Source organism: Cylas formicarius, unplaced genomic scaffold, assembly GCF_029955315.1.
Source record: "Cylas formicarius isolate icCylForm1 unplaced genomic scaffold, icCylForm1.1 PGA_scaffold_10__41_contigs__length_53128322, whole genome shotgun sequence".
NCBI classification, from domain to species: Eukaryota; Metazoa; Arthropoda; class Insecta; order Coleoptera; family Brentidae; genus Cylas; species Cylas formicarius.
This window is the reverse complement of record NW_026844214.1, coordinates 25072474-25094294: the sequence shown is the minus strand read 5'-3', so window position 1 is coordinate 25094294 and position 21821 is coordinate 25072474. Positions and strand designations below refer to the sequence as shown.

Sequence of the window (21821 nt, the reverse complement as noted above, 5' to 3'; positions counted from 1 at the left end):
ATTATATTACAACTTATATTAAAACATTATATACTAAAAAATCCATTTTTCACTCAACCATCGCTAAGAAAAAATTCTAGATATAGCTGTATAATTACCTCAAAAAAAACACTAAATTATAAAGTAATATAATCCCAAGCAAACACAAAATGCATATAAAATATTGCTATTAACGTTATTCCTGCGAAGAGTTGGCCACCTGTTTGATTTTCATGGGTATACCTCTAACCACGCAAGCCGCTCTCGTTATGAAATAGTCCGAACACTTTTTGGATTGACAGAGCGCCCTTAATAGTTCGGGGTTGTGAAGTCCTTCACCGTTTACCTTAGTCTCGTTGTGGAAATCAACTAAAACAACCACTTGCTATAATTTTTGAACATTGCTGGCGAAAATATTATTAAAAAAAAACACAAAATCTTCTCAACTTATCGCAGCAAAGGTCCTTTTGGTAACATACAAATACACAATGGTAACAGATCATTGTTTTGACACCTCATAGACTAAATAACGTAACTCAAAAAAATTGCTGAAATTGGGTTAATACTGGTATGGATTTTTAAAAGGTAAATGCAAGAGTAGATTGAAGGACGTAACTCGCAACAACGCATAAACTCTTACCAACCTAAAAAAATATGAAAACTGTACATGTGGAGTAAGATTTCTATAATAAGGACAATTAATGTAACCATCAAACGTAACTCTATGTTACTAGATATTATAGAGGTTAAGAAACAGGAAAATAAATTGCAAGCTAGTTTTCTGTATTTCAGTTCACCTCGAATCATTTTCCAAGGAGAAATAATATTGGCTCCACAGTGCTTTCCAACTTGTTATCGCTATTGTTATCGACATACCAGTTCTCTGGTTAGAGCTTAGAGAGGTTAATTCAAATATACAATATTCACTAGTTAATTTTTCAGCATATATTTCTAAATTTCCTTAAAGTAAGCCAATGAATAATGTCACATTCTTCTGGGTCTTTTTCCGGATTTTCTTGAATTGTAGCTGGCAATATCCTTGACTATAACAAATCCAGGAAAAATAAGGTCTAGTATTTGCTGTAAATAGTCTCTAAAAACATTTTTGCTACCAATGAGAGTAATTATTAATCTTTAACGTTATTCTAAGGATGATTTTATTCCAGTTTCGTTCAATAATATATTACCGTTTTCCTTTCGAAACTGTCCAACTGTCGTCCTTCTCCATCTTTTCTGTTTGGATTTTTGTCGAAACGAAAATTCAATTCCTTCAAAGTTTCCCACAACTTCGTACCCATAGAATAAAGAATAAAATCACCTTGTTCATTTGGTACATTATTTTTTCCAAGGTAACTAATTCTTTTTTTACGTTTACGTTTATGTTTTTACGACGACAGTCTTTTCAACTGCACGTGCATAAGTTGACTGCCCCATTCCAATCATATTTCAACTATTTTTGCCACTTTGAATGTTAAGTTTTATTAACGAAGTGTCCCGAATACATTGAGAATAATAATTTTCTAATTTTTAGAAAACGCAGTTTTTCTAATCCGTTTCTCAGCAACAAATTCAGAAATACTAGCCATTTTCTGGAACAAACTTGGCCAACAACTGCCGGAAAATAACTGTAATTTTAATTGTAAACACAAGGCACCGCAGCTTATATCAAATGTTAATCGAGCACCGCTTGTGTTAGCAGACAAAAATAGACTGCTTAATCAGTTTTTGCACATCCGGACCTAAAGAATTACCGAAGTCCTTACAAAAAATTAATCGGGAAACCTTTGTAGCATTACTGCGCAAAATAAACTTAATCAGTTTTTTTTTTATACTTCGGTGTATTAAATTAATGGTGTAAAATTCCTGCTAACAATATTATATGACGTTAACTCCATCTAAATTCTAATTTTCCTAGCCGAATTATTTTTTGTGAGGCTAAAAATATTGACAACAAACAAAAAAAAACGCTGAGTCATAAGATCAGAAATTACCATTTTTTTGAGCCTTTTTCCATTCGTTTTTGTTCGTCACGTATTTCCAGTGCACCGGGGCAGTGGATGGTATCCATCTACTGACAAATTCGGCCGTCAGCACGTCAGTATCCAGGTCAGTTACTTCCCACAGCATGCCGACCACACACGGACTAGAACGCATAATTCTTACACCAACCAAAATTCGATTTTATCGTTACCATCGGGCTATTAAGTACATATGATAAGACCCGTACGGTTCCGTTTGAGGACCTAGTCTGGAAATTTGGCTGCTGCCACATCCAAAGAGCAAAACTACCGCGTTGACAAACATGCGCTGTACTTTTTCTGTAGACATTATATGGGATCCGTTGCCGTGACCATTGTATCTTGAACAAATTCAAATTTGTTTCAATTAACGCTCCCTACATTAGGAGCAATTAACATCCACCTAAGAACACTGGCAATAAAAAGAAACTTTTAAGATTTTTTAAGTTCTTCATTTTCATTTACTGTTTTAGAGCTGACACAAATTCAAGTCTTTTTTTCTAATACTTTTTGCTCTATGTCTGAAACGATAACTTGAAAAAGACTTATCCAATGCTATGAGTGACGCGATCTTACCTTGCCACCAGATAGGGAATTCTAAGATAATTGCCAAAAAAACTGAATTTTACACACACATAGTCACAGTGGGCCGCCTGATATAATAAGTTAATTTAACAAACAAAACGCTGACATACAATTGAATGGGGCCGGAGAATAAATCATATAATTCTGTTGCCAGTGATTACAATTCAAGCGCGAGCTCCGACTTCAATTTTAGTTCATATCCTATAAAAAGCGACGCGAAAAACGATGCAGCGGTGTGAAAGTTGATTCGCCCTGCACAACGATGTGCTCAAATTGTCATGCACAGAGCTGTTTAAATGTCGTCGAGCTGAACAATTTTGCATAGGTAGATTAAATTCAGCCGAATTTTTCAAAACGCAAGGTTATGTGAATAGCAAGCTTTTTATATAGACCTCCTGTGAGTGAGACTGAAAAGATGACATTCCATCAGCTGCCGGTATAGACCAAAGCGATGAAGATATGGAAGTGCCATAAAAAATTGTGAACTCTATGAATACTGTCATTGACTGAGCGGCAACCATGGCATAGATGTATCTGAGGTTACTGCCTTAGGAAAAATCCGACAGAAGGCTATCAATATTAAATTAGAAGCAAAGTTTTAAAGAAGGTTCATCGGTATCTGCGTGAATGAATGGAATATTGCGTTTTTTGGATTTATTTTTTTATTTTATTTATTTATTTGATGCTTTTTTTTTGTGGACGCTAGAATTAATGAAATTATTTTGTGATTGTTCAAACATTTTTTCATTCATTGTCCAAGTATACTTCTTTCTGATTTTAGGCTTTAGCCTAAGTGTGTTTTATACTATGAATTTATCCACAATGATTCAATTAACCTAACTTTGTAGAACATATATATGAAACGGTTAACTTTTGAGTACAATACATCAGACATTTGTCCTGATAACTACAATAATGAATATCTAATCAATACATAAAATACATTTTAACTTTGTCCATACTAGTTTAACAACTTTCCATGAAATTGGGCAAAATTTTCAAAATTCCATGATATTTAATATTCATTTTAAATTCCATAATTCCATAATTTAGGTTTATTTTGATATTTCCAGATTTTTCAATTTTGTAGGACCCCTATGATTTTTTATTATTAAATAATCTAATTATCTTTTTCCCTTTTAACAAATTTTTTGCCAGACTATTTTTCATTGTAGCTTGTAACTGACGCAGTCGCAACGGGGTACTAACTAACTACTTACGCAAAAATGTCGGTATTCATAATTAGCTCCAAGAACTCGTCGCCAGTGGGTCGACGATCAGAGGTACCCCTCCAATCAGGCACCCAATATTTGTAAAAATTCATGATTCTTATTTCCATTTTCTCCAAATCTCGATCAGGATTCACAACAAAGGTACCACGCTTATATTGTGTCACAATCTGCCAAAGATAATAGAGGGAAAATTGCCAACAGACAAACAATACAAGTTACGCGATTATTTGTTTTTTAACATTCAAAACACGAAAAAAACACAAATTAGAATATTTTACATTGTTTGATTTTTATGCGAAAATCTGTTGAGCACTTTGAATCAATCTTCAAATTTTCAATTAGCTTGCTTATTTTCAATATTATATTATTATTATAAATATTATTATTTCATATTAATTTAGTTAATATTATTCACGATTTTACAATTCAAAGAGACTCTTTTGATCGTCAGATGTTGTTCTTACGCCACACACACAAAAACTGATAACAGAGTCAGGAAAAATGTTTTATGGTCGCTTATGCAGATAGAATATGCTGGTCAAACGTTCCAAGGTAACATGTAAACATTATGAAGTACTTCGAATGGTCCACAGGAGTAACCAATTAAACTATTTTGCTGCAATTTCCTAAGAAAAGGCGATACTATCGAATCCCCATTTTATCTCGAAAAGTGTCGAGGAGTTAAAATTGTTAAAACAAAATTACAGTTCTACCAAAATATTACTTTTTTTTTAATAAAATGAAAGTGAAACTACTATGAAACGACTAAAGAATCTTAAAATTAGGAACAATAAATAATTTCATTTATTTCAAAATTTGATGATTCCATTATTTGCTTTTTTAAATTTGACACCCTGTGTATTATTTGATGGCCTTATGCTCAAAGTTAATTATTCAATGACTATGCTTTTCCTTATACTAATTTTCAAGATTTTTTAAAAATGTATTTCTTCTTTAACAATTTCATTTCATTTACATAAAAATTTAGGAATTACTTTAGCAGTAAGATTTTCTCATTAGTGGTGACCTAGATGCGATGTTAAATTAAGTAGCACAAATTATAAATTTTCTCCATTTTGTGTTTATACTCCTAATAAATTGTATTTCTTACTTTTTTTTAATAATTGAATGAAGAAATGTAATTTTTGTTGCTTAAAATTTGTTTAAATTTTTAAATATTTAAAATTGCTACCTAAAGTCCTCGTTATAATGACCGACCTTGTGTCCATCCTCGATTTCACTCTCGTAGGTTTTGTAAATAAAATAGATGAAGTGAAGTGAGGGCATCCGACACACTGGGTTATCTTGAATGACATCCATCATTTCCCATGGAAAAATATCTAAAATCTTTGTTGGGGAATAACATTTTTGAAAAACCAATAAAAATCATTATTACCTCATCTACAACTAATATGACAGGATGCTGGATATTGGTGGTGTCTGCTAAATGGTACTTATTACCTAAATGCTTAAAGAACCTTATTAGCTCTTGAGTTGAATGTTTATCTACTGCTGACTCGCAACAATAATCAACTATGTTTTTCAGGTCCAAAAGTGTTAGATGGGGTGAGGCCTTAGTAGCATAATAAAATATGGCCTTAGATTTAGATGACCATTGCACCTGATTCATTCTTTAAAATTCACAATCAAATATCAATATTAAAAAGTGAAAAAGTTAAAATACAAAATATTTGTTTACTTACTTTTTATTCAAAAATTCATCAATCTCTTGTTTTAGATTAATGTCCACCATCATGTCAACCGATTTTCCAATTAGAAGGCAACGCCAATGCTGTAACCATAAAATTTCCATATCTTTAATCAGCATCTACAAAAAACCAGTTCCATGAATTTCATTGTTTTAAGATCAGACTCGAACCTTTAAATCATTTTCAATACTTTTTCTCTGTTGATAATAAGCAATTTTTTTTTCGTAAGTGGAAAAACGATTAAGCCCCATAGTACTTGTTAGGATTTTCCTATTTTCTTCAACAATTGACATCAACTGCTCAACCAAATTCACTATGTTCCCTCTGACAGGGTCTCTAGGTTCCGGCACAGTGATTAAAAATGGATCAACAGTTGTTTGACCACAATTAAAAACTGAAATGCACAAGGGATTCATAACATATTTTGATGGATCATTATTATTCACTTCAGCAGCAGTGATATTCGATGAAGTCAATTGAACTATTGTCCACTCTGTAAATTTCTTAGATTGAATTCCTATAAAATGCACATTACCTGATCTTCACCTTTGGGTAGTTCCTGCACTTGTCGCAACATGTCTCCCACACAATCAACAATTTCTGTTGGTGGGCATTTAGTGACAATTACATTCTTCAAAAATTTGAGTCTTGCTGGTTCCGGGTGTTCGTCTTTTATCAGCGTACGCTGATAACGTATGGCGGCTTTATCCCGCAGTGTAGAAGCATGGGAATCAACCAAATAACAAATCTGCTGCAACTCATTATGACTCATGTATGCTTTTAGCCTCTGCCTCCCTTAAAAAAGGATAATTAAAGTGTGGTGAATAAGTTGCCAGGTATTTTTACGTTGATATGAAAGACCGTTCCGCGAAATGTGAGTATGCTCTGCCAAAACGTCCGTTTCATCCATTAACTTTTCCATCTTATCCAAGCCGCTAAAATGTGTTGAAATTTCATCCATATTACCTCATAGTACATATAACAGAACTCTCGACTTATAAAAACATATTTTAAATTCCAAAGCAGAAAAATTATGACCCTCCGGCCTATAAAATGATCAACTTCATGTAAGCGAGTGGCATGTCGAAAATTTGAAAAGCATTGTGCTCTGCAATTGAACCCAAATTTATACTTTTAACACTGTGGGGAAAAATCGTAATTTTTTTACGTTTCTTCTGCGGCAAACAATTGGCGTGTTTTCCGTTGCACTAGACGTTTGAAATGGGAAATTTTGATTGGCGAAAATCCAACCACTGACAGTTTATATTTATTGTTCTTCTTCTTTGCTTTTAAAATAGGCTTCTTCACTCAGGTCAGCCGCCCTATGCTGACATTAGTCGAGGAATATTGACTTTTAGTCCCATAAAGGCGCATATTCACATGAGCACTAATGCGAACGAGGCAAGCCCAGGCCGATCGTGTGTCTTGTTCGGGTATAAATTTTGGGAACACCACAAATGATGGAATGTTCAAACGAGATGGTAGCAAATGATCGAATATCCCGAACGGCATTCGGGTTCGGGCGGGGGGTGGTCTCTAAGGGAACACCACAAATGATAAAATGTTCAAATGATCGAAAATCCTGAACGACGTTCCGTCCCGTTTCGGAAAGTCTCGGTGTGTCTCGCCTCGCGAGGGATCTCGATGTAGCAGAAGGTCAAATGGCAGACTTTGCAATTTGACAGTAACCAACCAATATAATACAGTTGTCTATATTTGACAGTAAATAGTAGATAGGTATAATCCGAATGCGAATTAGGAAAACGCTGCTTAATTTAAAGATGCAGAACGTACATCGGTTGCTAAATCCACACAGGATACATGAATTGCTATGAATCCGGTCAATTATTGTTTCCAAAAAAATATAGGTTAAAATTTTATTGAAGGGTGCTGCAACCCGCATTCAAAAGAATACTTTTTATTAACCCGTGAGTATCTTTTGAATATTTTGTTGTCATTATCGCCCCCTATTTATTACAGCCACCGGCTAAGGTAAAAGTTGACGTCTATCAAATCAAATTTTATAAAAAAAATTATGACTGACAATGTCCACAACAAAATTTATTTTTTAGCAAAATAGGTGGGGTTTACAGCTGATGATGGGAATAAAACTGATTATGAGCTGACTGAACTCACTGTGCAATTTGTTCTAGCCAGTTGCGAGTGAGAATAAGATGGGGCATTTCCTATAGCCACATCAAAATCATATAAAAAAGTACTTATGGTGATACAAAAATCCACATTTCCTTGTATTTGACATTCAATCCACAGTGCCTTGTCCAGGTAAAATCCTATACTAATATTTTTTTATTTTTACAACAAAGGCAACTTCTACCTTTATACACCTTATTAGGAGTTGCCAGTATTTTTTTTAGTAAACGTCAAATATATTTATGTAAGACTTCAAAAATTGCCACTTTGATATATGCATATTGTTATTTAATATTTATTGGTGGTTCCTATTAACTTATACAAAGGTAGAGGTTACCTTACGAAAAAATATAAAATACTTGCTAATCCCAGAAAAAAATCAAAATTTATGCCCATATTTGATGAAGGGTCCAACAAATTGGTTAATATCCTTTCATACAGGACCTTGACACCAAAATAACTCATGCCAAGCTTTTCTGCCAAACTGTATAACCAAACTAATATGTAGGTCGCTTGTTTGCTCCCAGAACTCTAGTCGTCTTTCAGTTCTACAGGTACATTCGATTGCCTCTATCTCTGCGTAGAGGTGGAGGCAATCGGCAGGAGGTACATACTGAGTTGAAGGAAGTAAGACACCTTCTGCATTCCTAAAATTATGTTAACATAATTGAAATTTATTAATACTTATTAGTTTCAGTCATACAGTGTAATGTACTACACATTTCTACAAATATTTTTATTACTAATAACTTCTTTACCTTGTCCCAAGTCTATTGCCTATATTCTTTTGGTCTCCTTTGTTACACATGCTTGCAACTCCTGTCCTGTCTCGTATTTGATCCTTCAAATGTTGTCCCTTTCTTAAGATGAACACACTTTTCAACAACTTTTCCTGATGCTTGATATTTTGTTTCTGTGCTTCTAAGACATCTTTTTGCAATAACTGGAATATACGTATATTTTTATTTATTTTATTTTATTTTATTTTATATATTTACGGTTTAACCATTTTACAAAATTTTACATTCATATTAAGGCAAAGAGAGAAAGACAGTATAACAATATAAACAGTATAACAGAATAACAACTAGAAACTATAACAAAATGTAACAGTAACAATAAACAGAATTAACTGGCAGCATTCGAACGCAGCACATCAGAATGAAATGAGCGGAGACTGCCCACAAAAGGATCAAGCTTTAAACAGTTGCACGCTTCCAGCATTCTAGTGAGGGGTGAATAAACTCCATAATTTGCGCGATGGTAAGGTATGCGGAACATTGAGTTATCACAGCTTCTGTAATATGCGTTAAATTGTATTCTATGTAAAAGAGCTGGACATTAATACCAACCATTCAGAATCTTAAAGAGAAAAACTAAATCACTCTGAAATATTCTGGCTTGAAGAGTATCAATATTGAAAGCTTTAGCTATAACACTGTAGTTGATCTGGTACCCATTATAGATATTAATATGCGCCTTTGAGGCCAAAGATCTTAAAAATGCTTTCTGAACGGCTTCGATGTTATCTATATGGCAGGCATAATATGGAGACCATACCACAGATGCATACTCTAGTCTAGAGCTAACCAAAGAGACGTAAAGGAGTTTAAAGCAATGTGGAGTAAGTTGGCCATTATTGCATACAACAAACCCAAGGACTCGAATTGATCTGTTTACTACTTCAGCAAAATGTGTCAAAAAATTTAGTTTAAAATCGATTACGATTCCATCAATGCTATACTGGTTGTGAACCATACTCAACGAACGACTGAAGCTAATACTACAGCATTTCTTGATATTGAACGCGAGGCTATTAATCTTAGACCACATGCAAACACTATCAACGTCTCTCTGAAGCAGCAGAGCATCCTTGCGAGATCCAACCCTCCTGAATATCTTCAAATCATTCGCAAACAAAAGACACTGCGATTCCGAAACTCCATTAACAATATCAATTATAAACAAGTTAAAAAGGATGGGTCCAGTGTGAGAACTTTGGGGGATTGCCGAAAAAATATCAATTTTACCTGAGACATAATTATTAATACGAACCAACTGAGTACGACCAGACAGAAAACAATTAATCCATTGCACCAACCCAGCCCCCAGGCCCATAGTTCTAAGCTTAGAGACAAGAAGCACATGACCCACCCGGTCAAACGCCTTCGAGAAATCCGTGTAAACACAATCCACCGGACCAAACTCCTCAATGGCGTTCAAAAATTGTTGGTAGGTGAGTAAATTTGTTACGGTAGATCTACCCTGTACAAATCCATGCTGTTGATCTGCCAGAATTCCCCTGCAATGCCACGAAAGTCTCACAAAATAGCCTATCAAGCAGTTTTGGAACCACAGACTGTATGCAAACGCCTCTATAATTAGCGATATCGTTTTTATCACCACTCTTGTGAATCGGTACCAAATAGCTAATCTTCCAAAAGTCGGGAAAAATACCTGGAGACAAGGACAGGTTAAAAATATGCTGTAGTAGCCTACTCAAAGTACAAACACATTTCTTAATCAAGACTGATGGAATCCCGTCCGGGCCATGCGAAAATCCAGTCTGTAAGTTCATAATACTCTCAAACACATCAGTAAGTGAAACACTCATGGAGTTAAAGTCTAAACTATAGTCAAAACTATAATTAGGAATCACACCCCCACACTTCATAAGTAGAAGCAAAGTGCTGTGCAAACAAGCCAACAATATCCTGACCACAGTCGGCAACCTCGTCACCCAAATACATGTTACTGGGATATGCACATGACCTTCGCAAACTATTTACATGTTTCCAAAAAGATTTTGGGTCATACGTGACATCCTGATTAATTCGCATTATATATGCACTGTAGCACTCACTACGCAGTGCCTTACACTGATCCCTTAACCCACAGAAATAAAAATAATCATCAGCGTTGTTAGTTTGCTTGTATTTTGTATGCGCAGTTTTTTTCATAACAATTAAGTTCTGGAGTTCACGATTAAACCATGCATGGAAATTTGAAGACTTAAATCGCTTAATAGGAATAAACATCTCAATCGCACCATACAAAATACTATAAAAATAATCAACACAACTGTTAACATCCCGCGGGTCAAGTGCAGCCTCCCAAGATGTACAAGACAGATAACAATTCATTGCATCAAAGTTACAATTTCTAAAATCATCTTAATCCTATAAATTAAACAGTGTTATAAAATACGACGTTTCAGGACTAAACATGCAAAATGCCTTTTTTGTCAGCTACTATAAAATATTAAATCAATTTTACCGCGTTCCGTTACACCTTCTGCATGAATAATATATAAAGTCGACGTGAAAAACTATTTGTTAAGGAGTTATGTACTACCCACAATTAACTGAATTCCTGTTTAAGAAAAGTAATAAAATGTTAACTTAGTAAGATAAATCATTTTAAATAAGTTTCAAACTTGATATCCCTATAAAAATCGCTGGTTCTAACCTAAACATTCTGTCACTCGATCACGTATATGTCACGACTCATTTGAACATTCGATCTTTTGCTACCATCTCTTCGTGTTTTACAAAAATGTTCCCAAAAACTACCAGTCGTAGAAAACGTAATAGTATGCAACACGTTCAGTAAACTTTTTAACTCACTCGTTTATTAAAAACTCGCTCCGCTCGTGTCAAATAAACTCGTGAGTCAAATACCGTTTAACTCACTTGTGGTACTAGAAACGAAGATGTCTCTTTGAAGTGCTAAATAAAATACACTAATTATATTAATTTATTTATTCTCCACAACAAACTTGTTTTAAATAGTCTTTAATTTTCTTGATTATGTTTTCCAATACCTACAACAAATTGTCCATTGGCACTTTCATTCCGTTTGCTTCGCGGAGTTGCTTCTTAAATATATTTTTCTACTCCCGTCTGTAAAATTCCTAATTACGCACCGATCTAGCGCGCGGGAAGCGTCGCTTTATTACCTCAGTTTCGTTTCCCACGAATCCGAGCCACTTCGGACATTTCCAGGATTTTACCGCACGGGTTTGGGAGCAATCGGATGTTTTCGGAGATATTTCCCACGAGTTGAATTTTGACGTTTGTCAATTCTGACAGTCATGTTAGTGAATGTATTCGTGTTTTGCGAAAATATACCCAAAAACTAACGGTCGTAGAAAAAGTATAGTATGCAACACGTTCGGTAAACTTTTTAACTCACTCGTTTATTAAACAGCCGCTTCGCTCGTGTCAAATAAACTCCTCAGTCAAATGCCGTTTACCGCACTTGTTGCATAATATACTATTTCCACTTAGATATCTAGCATCCAAAGTTATATTTAGACTTTTAACAGCCGTCTGTCGCAATTTCGACTTTCTTTACATGTTGAATAGAGATTAACGCCATGAGTGTATGAAAACTAACACTTTGCGCCAATTTACAAGCAAAAAAAAATCGAAAAAAAAAACTTACATGAAAAAATACATGTAGAAAAATTCAGCGCATCTACATGGCTAAAAAAAACAAAAATGCCAAATTAAATACAGAATTATACTGATTCCGACGTGGGTGCTGCAATTCTCCACTGCTTTTCCACGCCTTAAATCATTTTTGCCTAAAAATTTAATAAGATTTCGACATATTCTGAAAAAATACTGCCGTAAAAATGTCATATCCACGCATTGACGATGTGTCAGCGACCATGTTTCTTGTTGAACGCCGTAAGTTTTATAGGTCCAACGTCAAAATTTGTACTTAGAACTGCCATTCGTAAAAAATGAAATTGTCAATCTCGCGCATTCGCACGTTGAATGGACCTTCTCAATTTTTTTTTACATAGTTGCTTCATGAGTTCCTGTACGGTCAACATAGGCGGGGTCTCTATATGTCTAGTAAATATATGGAATTTTCAACAGAACATGAACGTAACGAACGACGTCTCAAGAAGTCAGATATTTTGGATAAATTACATACTTGTGTGTTTTTAAAAAAGAAAGAGTCAGAAAACTCATCGTTATTTTAATTAACACTTGAACAACCTACAAGTTCGATACAAAATGAAATAGTAGTGTAATGTAAATTTTTATTATGTTAGTTTTGGTTACCTACTAATTTGCAGATTTGCAAAATGCATTGATACATTTTTGGCAATTGGTGACTCTTTGTCTTAGGGTTAGGTGGGGTATCATTGGTAATTTAACTTACTTTTTTTTAATTGAGTACCTTCCGTCAATTATCACGAAATCGACTTATAGTGCCATTCTTCTTCTTTTGCGGTTTTACGATCCACTCTAACCAGAGATGAGTTTTGCAATTTGACGAAAGAATTATTTCATTAAATGATCACACAAAAACTTAGGTCTATGAATTTAATACTGCCGAGATTTTAGAAATTCTAAGACAAAGAGTCACCAATTGCCAAAAATGCAAATGGACGTCATTTTGCAAATCTGAAAATTATCGGATGCTAAAATAATTAAGTTTTACATTCCACTACTTGTAAATTGTTTCTGTTACGATTTTCTTTTTCAATCTATATCGGACGACGGTGGTAGGTTGTTCAAGTTTTAATTAAGTTAAAGAAGACTTTTCTGACTTGTTCTTTTTAAAAAACTCATACTAGGTAAAACATGTTGACTTGTTGAGGGATCGTTCTTTACTTTCATATTCTATTGAAAATTCAATGTGTTACTTATTAATGTTAATCTTAAATAAATCATGACCTACTTATAAAATAATTAGGACCTAACTTTACGAAGTGTGATAAAATTGTTTGTGCATTTGTGAGACATCTTTACACTCGTTCCAAAAATCTAAAAATCCAATATAAAAAAAATAAAAGTTAGTTCGGGTTGCGAGATAGCAAAAGATGATTGACACATGCATACGCGCCATCTGACTTAAAAAGGCGTCTGGATAACATTTTGACAGCTGTCAATTTAACCGTTTTGGATTTACTGACGAAAAACAAAATCTGCCATTTTCGTTTTTTCGCGGATATTTCCCAAACCAATTGACCGGCCGGAAATTTGAAGTCGGTCGTTTTCCATTTCACCTTTGCTGTTGGTATAACCGGAGCGGAGATCCCTATATAGAGAAGCGAATCTGGGACACACTGCATATACATATCTAATATTCTTTTACCTACTTACCTAACTATTGGTTTATAATTACATTAGCTAGAATTTACTCTCCTTAATAAATTACCTAGACTTAATGATTAGGATTTTGTTTTGTTTTGTTTGCTAGTTAGTTTTAAAAAGTTATAGTGTTAACGAAACATGATGTTTTCTAAAAAAAACTATCATCTATTTTTTATTACGGGATTTACAGTTTGCAAATCAAAAAAAAATGTTTGCGGAAATTGAACCGAACTGGACGGAATAATAGTTTATATATCATCTAGAATAAATAAAAAATAATCCCTAACAACACTTGATACTTTATTTAATTTACACGAATTAATTTGGAGGTGTAAAAATTAACTCTTCGTCTAATCCGAGTCCCTTATTTACCTCCAGTATGTTTATAAGAGTAGTCAGAAGTGAAGTCTTACGGTCCCACTCCAGTATCTTATCTATCGCCTGCGGAAGAGGTCCATCTATCGAATTCACATATTCGTCCCAGATGATACGAACCGCATCCGGTCCGATATCTGATATAGCCCCATTTAGTAACGGACACAATTCATCATCTCCATTCATAAGTTCAGAAAAATTACTCTTCAAAAAAGGATAGTTTAGCAAAGGCGATCTAGGAAGTGGTTATACTTACATTAAATTTGGGAAGGTATACCCTGATTTCGATTGCTAAACAATGTTCGGGACTAGTAAAATTGAGGTCCATGTTAACACCAACTGAAAAGTTGACCGGATTCGCCCTAAAGAACATTCCAGATTAGATGCACAATAACACAAGGAGATGGAACTTCGCCAATTACATTGCTGGTAAAACAGATTAAAACATCAAAGGATCAAAAATTCATCCATGACGCTGTTAAAATATTTCAGGGAATAAAAATTTACCACTGATCTCGATGGTATCGCAACATTTTCATTAAAAGATTGTGCAAATATGTTTGTTTTCCCTTTAACCGTTATTATTAACTTCTATTTAAGATTTGTTAGGAAAACTTCTACAGACTACTGTAATTCTATTTACAAATCTTTTGGTCGGTTGTTGATGTATCGAACTAACTGATGTTTCTCCTAGCGCCATTCTGTTCAGAGCTTAATTGAACGTGGTTTTGCATTCTACTTTGTACTACTTTGTTGATTGTATACTGTTTGACAAAGGCGGAGCTAAAAGACATGAACATTGCGTCGGATGGCTGATTCCCATATTGGTGAAAGGTAAAATTCTGAGTCGCGGTTAAGATTGATTGTTTTGAGATTTCTATGGATTCTTGGATTTTTTTTGGTATTAGAATTGTTTACATGCAGTTTGATCGAATAAGATTTATTTGATGTTCGGTTTCATGATTATGTTCGCTTTCACGTTCTTTCTTCTGTCGTGAACGCCTGGTAAAATTTAGGTGATTTAATATAGGGCTAACGTGCAATTTTTAAGCGGAAACGACGGTACTTTTTGAATTTTAAATTTCACATTCACTATATAGTTTTGCATTTTTGGATTCAGCAGATTATTTTTTGCATGATAGCGAAGTAGTAATAAAATGTAAATTTGCAAAGACAGGGATCAATAAACATGGCGAAATGTTATATCACAAAGTTTAAATAGATTCCAACAGTTTTAAAAAATTCCGCATCTCCGGTTTTAAGACCTACACACCTCTAATTGTTCCTAAACTAGCATTACGCTAATTTGCATATAATATAAAGACGAGTTTGGTGAATAAAAGTAATGCGACAGCGGCGTTACCACGGGTAGTTTTTAGAATAATAAAAGTATTTATTTTTTGTTTTTAGTTATTTCTTGCCCATGGGTGGGATGAAATCATCCTTTTTCATTTTAAACATTATTTTGTCCAAGCTAGTTATTTCTTTTTTTGTGTAAAACAAGTGTGTTATTCTTTTAATGTCAGCCTTTTCACCCTCATTTAATACAGTTTGTTTTCTTTATGTGCTTCTTTTTGGTGACCTGATTGGACCGCGTTTATCCTCGTGCGCAAATCGGTATATTGTTGACTGTCATATTCGACATATTTCACCTGTTTTTGCAATTCCCAAGGCTAGGTTTTGGTGGCAAAGAGCTTTGAACACATTAAGAATAAGAATTTTCTTTCCTTCCACCATCTGTCACTCTCGAGGCCCTTGACAATCATCATATGTACAATACCACGCCTATGGGATACGACTAAGACCGGTCAGTTTTATAGTTCATTAATTATTTATAACTCTCTCCAATTAATGTTAAATCACAAGTTTACAGTATTACGATCAACGTTACGGGAGTTTAATCGGGATGCAGCCAGAGAACTGGTGTTAAAAAAATTAAGACTTCATGAACCGCGTATAGTATTTTAATTTATTACACTTAACAAGGGATCAATAACTTTTACGAAAAAGTCAAACAAATGTCGAAAATGAAAATGAATCGGTAAGTACGCAATTTTATTATCCACATATTTGTAAAAAAATATTTTATATATTATATTACTATCTATTTCTGAGTACTTAAGCAATGACTTTGGCGATGTTGCGTGTTTAAGTGGGTGTATAGTGCTAATTGTACCGCTTTTTAATTTTTTGTTAAGTTGTCCTGCTTTGGGATTTGTCAGTTTTCCTAGAATACATTATGTGTCCTACTTTTAAACTTTTAATTTTTTTAGAAAACTTCGTTTTATATTTTATTGTCATTTAACTTTATATTTTATGACGTGTAAAAGCTCGGTATGTATTATTACTAACATCTATCTATCCATAGTAGTGAAATGCAACGCCACCACAACGTCAAACTGCAATATTATGATTTGTGCCAAAATGTTTAAATATTAAAAGTACATACGTCAATTCCAAAAAGTTTGGACTTATAGTTTGTATATACATAAACTAGCTTGCTGTTTCTTTGTTTTTGTGTTCTAATTGAAAATATAAGATTTGACATATGCGCACGTCGAACTATTAAATGTGGGGAAAGAACGAGAATGATCCATTTTCAGTATTGCTGGCGTGGAGCAGCAGTTGACTATTGGCAGAATCTGTTGTGCAATAGGTCCCTTCTTGAACATTTTAGACGTAGGTACAGCGCAAGAGAAACAGAAATTCAAGGAACGAAAGATCCCGTCGTTTAAAATTTGATTACAGAGTTAGAAGCAGTGGTAGACACCATGTGATATTCAGAGCCCTTACCAGAAAGGACCGCTGCCGTAAATATCGAACAACTCGTTGGCCCCGACGAATCCCGACCAATTGTAGGTACCGTTTATCGCAATGTTGCCGAACGTTATGTTGACCAGCTGGAAGTCCGATCCAAATGTATGAAAATATTTTAGTGAAGTGTCGGACACCTGCAGTGACATTTTCTTGAAGTTGCCGAATAAACTGAAATTAAAAAAAAAAAATAACGCATCCTGATTGCGCCGTTGGCTTGTGGCACTTTGGTACTACTTATCTATCCGCCAAACAATTCCCGGCATTCTAAAATTTTGGATGAATTTTGCGTTGTACAACATTTTTCTCATATTGTTATTATATTCATTATTTTTCATACTTCGCCCCAGCGTCTACTGTCAAATGCATATTATTATTTTTAATGCGGTAGAATATAGAGTAAGGAACGCTCTTTTAAACGAGGCCCAGCTCGTTTGATTGCGATTATCCAGGCCGGAGACATAGACATTTAAATACAAACAGATATAACTTTCCCACACCACTTTTCTCTGGTCTCTTTGGTGATAATTTTTCCGCAATCCATACGGCTAATAATTCCCGAAATACAGCCATTTTTAGTGGGACACGCAGAACAGGATCCATTTTTCGATGGTTTATGTCGCTGTAGGTACGAGGTACGGGATGTTTTTGGAAGCTTTGCATTTTGCTTTTTATTTCTGATTCTGTCTCTTCTTGTTACACCTTTCACTCTCCTCAGGTCCTTCATTTCAGTTGCCTGCGTTTTAATTTTTTGTCTTTTTGACAGTACCCATGAGTCACACCCAGGTATTAACACTGGTCCATATATGGTCTTAGAGACTTCAATTTTTGTTTGTCATATTTCTTACTTGCTAATACATAAATTTTTGATCCATTGCATACAATAAACTTATTGTTTTATCTATTCTTTCATTAATCTCAATTTCTTGACTTTCCGTATTTTCCATTTGTACTTCTAGGTACGTAAATTTTTCTACTTGCAATATGTCTATACCAGGGGAACTTTTTTAATCATTATCCAAAAAAAAATACCGAAAAAAATCATTTAAATTTAAACTAGCTTTTTCGTCTAATAATACAAGAATATCATAGGAATTACAAAATAACAATAAATTATCATTTACTTATATTTTCTGTGGGGGCGAATATTTTTCCTCAACTGTATATCAGAAATTGAAACCCATTGAAGTACAATTGAGGGTTGACAATTTGGGATACTGTAACAAATAATAATAATAATAATAATAATAATAATAATAATAACGGTGGAATAAACAAAAGTTAGAATTGAAACAATTTAGAAAAAAAAAGAATAATTGAAAACATTCTTCCTTGGGGAAATAATGTTGTTTCATGTTCGATACAATTGCTTCATAATCGGGACTTTTTGATGTAAGAGCGATTTGAATACAGTCTTCGGCATTTAATCGATTTCTGTTCTTCGTTTTTATGTTCATTAGAGTTGAAAAGCCTTGTTCGCACAAATATGTTGTTCCAAAAGGCAACAATTTTTTAACCGCCTCTTCATGTGCAATTTTGAAAAAAAAAAGCTATCTTGTTCTGTTCTACTTTCTGTCTCCAATATTGCAGCTTTAATCCAAACGCTGATATTAATATTCTTTCCTTGCAATTTTTTCTTTAATATATTTATACTCTCAAAAATCTCCACTAAATATGCGAGATATGCCACCCTGGAAAAGTTTTTAAACTCATCTGCGAGAATATTTTTTTGATCAACCTTATTTTGGTTAGTTAGTTTCATACTTCTGAATAATAAAGTAGGTCCGTATATTCAGCTTCACTGTCCTGACATAATTCACGAAATAGCCGCGTGTTTAGTGCATGTATCTTGATAAAATTTACAATCTTCATGACATCATGCATGACGGCTTCTAGTATAGGTTCTAAATATTTGACCGTAAGGGCCTAACGATGGATCATAAAGTGGAGTTACTTCAATATTTGGGTTATTTTTTTACGAAAGCCGAAAAACAATTAAACAATTCTCGCAGACAAGGGCACTGAATTCAGTTTCTCGCTTCTTTTTGACCACACATAATCTCTACCATTTTTACAGCAGCTGGTTTAACCAAATCTTCACCAATAGTGTATGGTTTCTTATTTCGAGCAATCGATCAGGCAGGCTACTTCAAAGCTAGCCCTTGATACTGAACGCTGTTCAAATGTACCAAACAAGTTGCTATTCAATCTTTGAATTTTAACAGATATTTCTAAATTTGCAAAGTATTCTCGCGGTTTGGAAGACAGGTGTAAATGCAAATTATCTAAATGTTTTAATTGACTTTTTTTTGAAAGATTCTGAAGTCAGTACCTCCATACATTCACCACACTGTGGTTTCATTGTAACATTGTCTTCTGTTTGTGTAAAACCGTAATTAAGGAATTCGTCTTGGTATGTTATTTTTCTATTTGCTGCCATCTGAAGGGAAATAGAAAATAATAGTTGTAAAATACTTTAACAAAATTTTCAAATTGCGGCTTACCTTGATCGATATATCGATGATTAATGATTTTACCAACTAACTAGTAAAATCTCGCTGTCTGACTTGTCAATGTATTTGTATCTTGACGGCATAGCACGGACTGAGCAGGTAGCCGGTGCTGTGCTCGAGAACACTCTAGTGGTGGGGAGTGAGATGGCGTGGCCTGCATATGTCGCTAAATTGTTTAAGTTGAAAAAAAAAAAACTAACAGGTTTAAAAATAGCAAAATAAATTACAAATTACGCACAAAAGTTTCATTTCTCCCCCAGGTGTACTAGTCATGTCATATATAGACTATTTTCACTTGTTGCCATTAGCACAACATCGTCGGCAAAGACTGCTTCAACAATTTCTACTTTCTGATATTCTACAAACATTTTTGTACACATTGTGCACACTCCTTGCTTCTAGCGTGTGCTTATATTGATCTCCATTATGTCTTAAATATGTTTCAAACATGGTTCTTATGAATCTTATTGCATTTAAAATAATAAGTCCTTGTCCTCGTGGAAATGTTACTGTTTCAAAATTATTTTCAGGATATACTTTATGTAGGTAAATTCCAATTATAAAACTCTATTTGGCGCTGTGTATCACCAGGTGATTTAATAATTCCGACAGAATCTCTTATCTTCCAGCAATAACTACTTGGATTTATTCGGATTGAAGCCAATACATTAATTTCATCAATCTCCTTGTTTTCTTTGTCGGCGGTCGGCGTTTACAAAATCATCCAACTTAAATATAAGACTTAATATTAAAAACAACGATGGAGTTTTTTATATTTTTGAGATGCTCTTCATCAATCGTTATCGTTAAAAAAAAATGCCGCTGAACTCTGCTTAAAAATCGGCGACAAACCCACTTTTAACTTTTCTAATAAGATACATAATAACTGAGATACCAAGGGTGTCCCAAAATGCAAAGCTTCCAAAAACATCATGTATCTGAAAAATCAAAAGAGGTTATAAAAATCTTGTTTCCGGCATATTTTGTTTCTCGAAAAAATTGTGTCACGAAAACCACCGCATCTTTACTAATAAGCGAGATACCCCGTAAAACCATCGAAAATTGGACACCCGGTCGTATATATATGCCACACGGAAAATCAATGTATTAGAATGTCATAATTACTGGCTAATATCTGTGGAGATACTTGCGTCAACGCAGGATGGGAGAAATTAATATCAAAATAGTCGACGGTTGTACATATTCCGCCGCTTTTTTCGTCGCAGACTGACCATCCAGCTTTTAGTTGAATTTCTTCGATAAGTTTCGGCACTTGAGAAGAAAAATTTTTTAAAAATATGCTCCTGTCAGATTCAGATATTGAATTAAAAGGAAGGCATATATCGATCTCAGCATCAGTGCCCTTAAATGAGAAAAGCAGTACCCAAACGACTAGGGGAACCATATCATTCGAAATCATTTAACGCTAAAACTGTCGTTACAACGTTTTTCGTTAAGGAAAAATATTTTATCTACACTTAACGGGCCTTTCGAGTGATTAAATTTGATTAGATGATCTTATATTTACACGATGTTATACCTATATATGGTGCCCCGAGCGAGTCAAACTATAACAACATTCTAACATAACATAAATAATAAGCCTTCGTTTTCTTTATAAACATATGGAGATAAACGCCCCCCACGAAGTCACAGCCTTTAAAACAAATGGACCTAAATACGGAATTTTATTGATATTTCGGGAACGGGTTAGGGGCAAGATTTGAAATTTTAGCATTTAGTAATTTTGGCATACTGAACCTAATTCTAAAATCATAAATATCAAATTTATGTTAAGAGGAGCAACTTTTGTGGGGTACAGGTAACAAAAACTGCAATCACCTTTTTCGTGGGTTGGCTTTTATCTTACAAAATCAGCGTTTTTCGAACAGAGAATTAAAAGATATTCATTTTAAAAATCCGATATTTATTCGAAGAACCAACTTTCATCATAGGTTTTCTCTCAATATTTGGGCAGGTTTCATAGTTTCTTATATATATATATATATATATATATATATATATATATATATATATATATATATATATATATATATATATATATATATATATATATATTCTCACGTATTGATTCACGGATGGAAAAATATGATGACACTATATTCCGGGATATCATCCGTTCGCTCGTTGAACTCCGACTGGAATCCTGCATCCGACTGGAATCCTGCAAATCCTGCATCCGACTGGAATCCTGCAGACGTTTCGCCAAAATCCCACTTGGCATCTTCAATGCTCGTGCTCCGAAGTGTTCGAAGTGTTTTCGGAGCGCGAGCATTGAAGATGACAAGTGGGATTTTGGCGAAACGTC

The 21821-nt window shown here is 34.2% G+C and overlaps 2 protein-coding genes and 1 long non-coding RNA gene across 10 annotated transcripts; 1 reads left to right on the top strand and 2 right to left on the bottom strand.

The window, feature by feature from the left end:
* On the bottom strand, positions 1-6799 carry LOC132708126 (uncharacterized). 2 transcript variants are annotated; one of them, XM_060680253.1, is made up of 11 exons: positions 6692-6799; positions 6370-6631; positions 6070-6318; positions 5694-6016; positions 5518-5642; positions 5211-5445; positions 5033-5161; positions 3803-3981; positions 2171-2338; positions 1971-2122; positions 1-348 (listed from the first exon to the last, which is right to left on the bottom strand). In XM_060680253.1, the coding sequence occupies exons 2-11, from the start codon at positions 6482-6484 to the stop codon at positions 176-178; spliced, it is 1848 nt and encodes a 615-aa protein (XP_060536236.1). In that variant the 5' UTR covers positions 6485-6631; positions 6692-6799; the 3' UTR covers positions 1-175. The 2 variants fall into 2 exon arrangements, with proteins under 2 accessions (XP_060536236.1, XP_060536237.1); XM_060680254.1 differs by having other exon boundaries at positions 6370-6745.
* Positions 6800-7226: 427 nt separating this feature from the next.
* On the top strand, positions 7227-17048 carry LOC132698514 (uncharacterized). 6 transcript variants are annotated; one of them, XR_009618386.1, is made up of 4 exons: positions 7227-7451; positions 7596-7806; positions 15838-16848; positions 16914-17048. It is a non-coding gene; the product is annotated as an uncharacterized LOC132698514 (long non-coding RNA). The 6 variants fall into 6 exon arrangements; XR_009618392.1 differs by having other exon boundaries at positions 15838-16844; positions 16914-17037; XR_009618391.1 differs by having other exon boundaries at positions 15838-15972; positions 16039-16964.
* LOC132698501 (uncharacterized) lies at positions 7801-20912 on the bottom strand. 2 transcript variants are annotated; one of them, XM_060664619.1, is made up of 6 exons: positions 20644-20912; positions 16959-17150; positions 14422-14527; positions 14163-14369; positions 8433-8617; positions 7801-8321 (listed from the first exon to the last, which is right to left on the bottom strand). In XM_060664619.1, the coding sequence occupies exons 1-6, from the start codon at positions 20910-20912 to the stop codon at positions 8108-8110; spliced, it is 1173 nt and encodes a 390-aa protein (XP_060520602.1). In that variant the 3' UTR covers positions 7801-8107. The 2 variants fall into 2 exon arrangements, 1 of the variants encoding a protein (XP_060520602.1); XR_009618383.1 differs by lacking the exon at positions 20644-20912 and adding an exon at positions 19484-19613 and having other exon boundaries at positions 7801-8617; positions 9829-14527; positions 16959-19419.
* Between the last annotated feature and the right edge of the window lie 909 nt (positions 20913-21821).

Bases quoted from the DNA above. Each gene is read 5' to 3' on its own strand.
- LOC132708126 (XM_060680253.1), bottom strand. From the start codon at position 6,484: ATGGATGAAATTTCAACACATTTTAGCGGCTTGGATAAGATGGAAAAG. The intron at 2,339-3,802 runs GTAAGTAGTTAG...AATTTGTTCAAG, and splicing joins ATGAATACCGACATTTTTGC to ATACAATGGTCACGGCAACG. The intron at 349-1,970 runs GTAATTTCTGAT...TGGTTGTTTTAG, and splicing joins GAAAAAGGCTCAAAAAAATG to TTGATTTCCACAACGAGACT.
- LOC132698501 (XM_060664619.1), bottom strand. From the start codon at position 20,912: ATGATTTCGAATGATATGGTTCCCCTAGTCGTTTGGGTACTGCTTTTC. The intron at 14,528-16,958 runs GTAAGGGCTCTG...AATGTTCTTTAG, and splicing joins TACGGCAGCGGTCCTTTCTG to GGCGAATCCGGTCAACTTTT. The intron at 8,618-14,162 runs GTAAATAAGGGA...CGTATATTCCAG, and splicing joins CTCTTATAAACATACTGGAG to TTATTGCAAAAAGATGTCTT.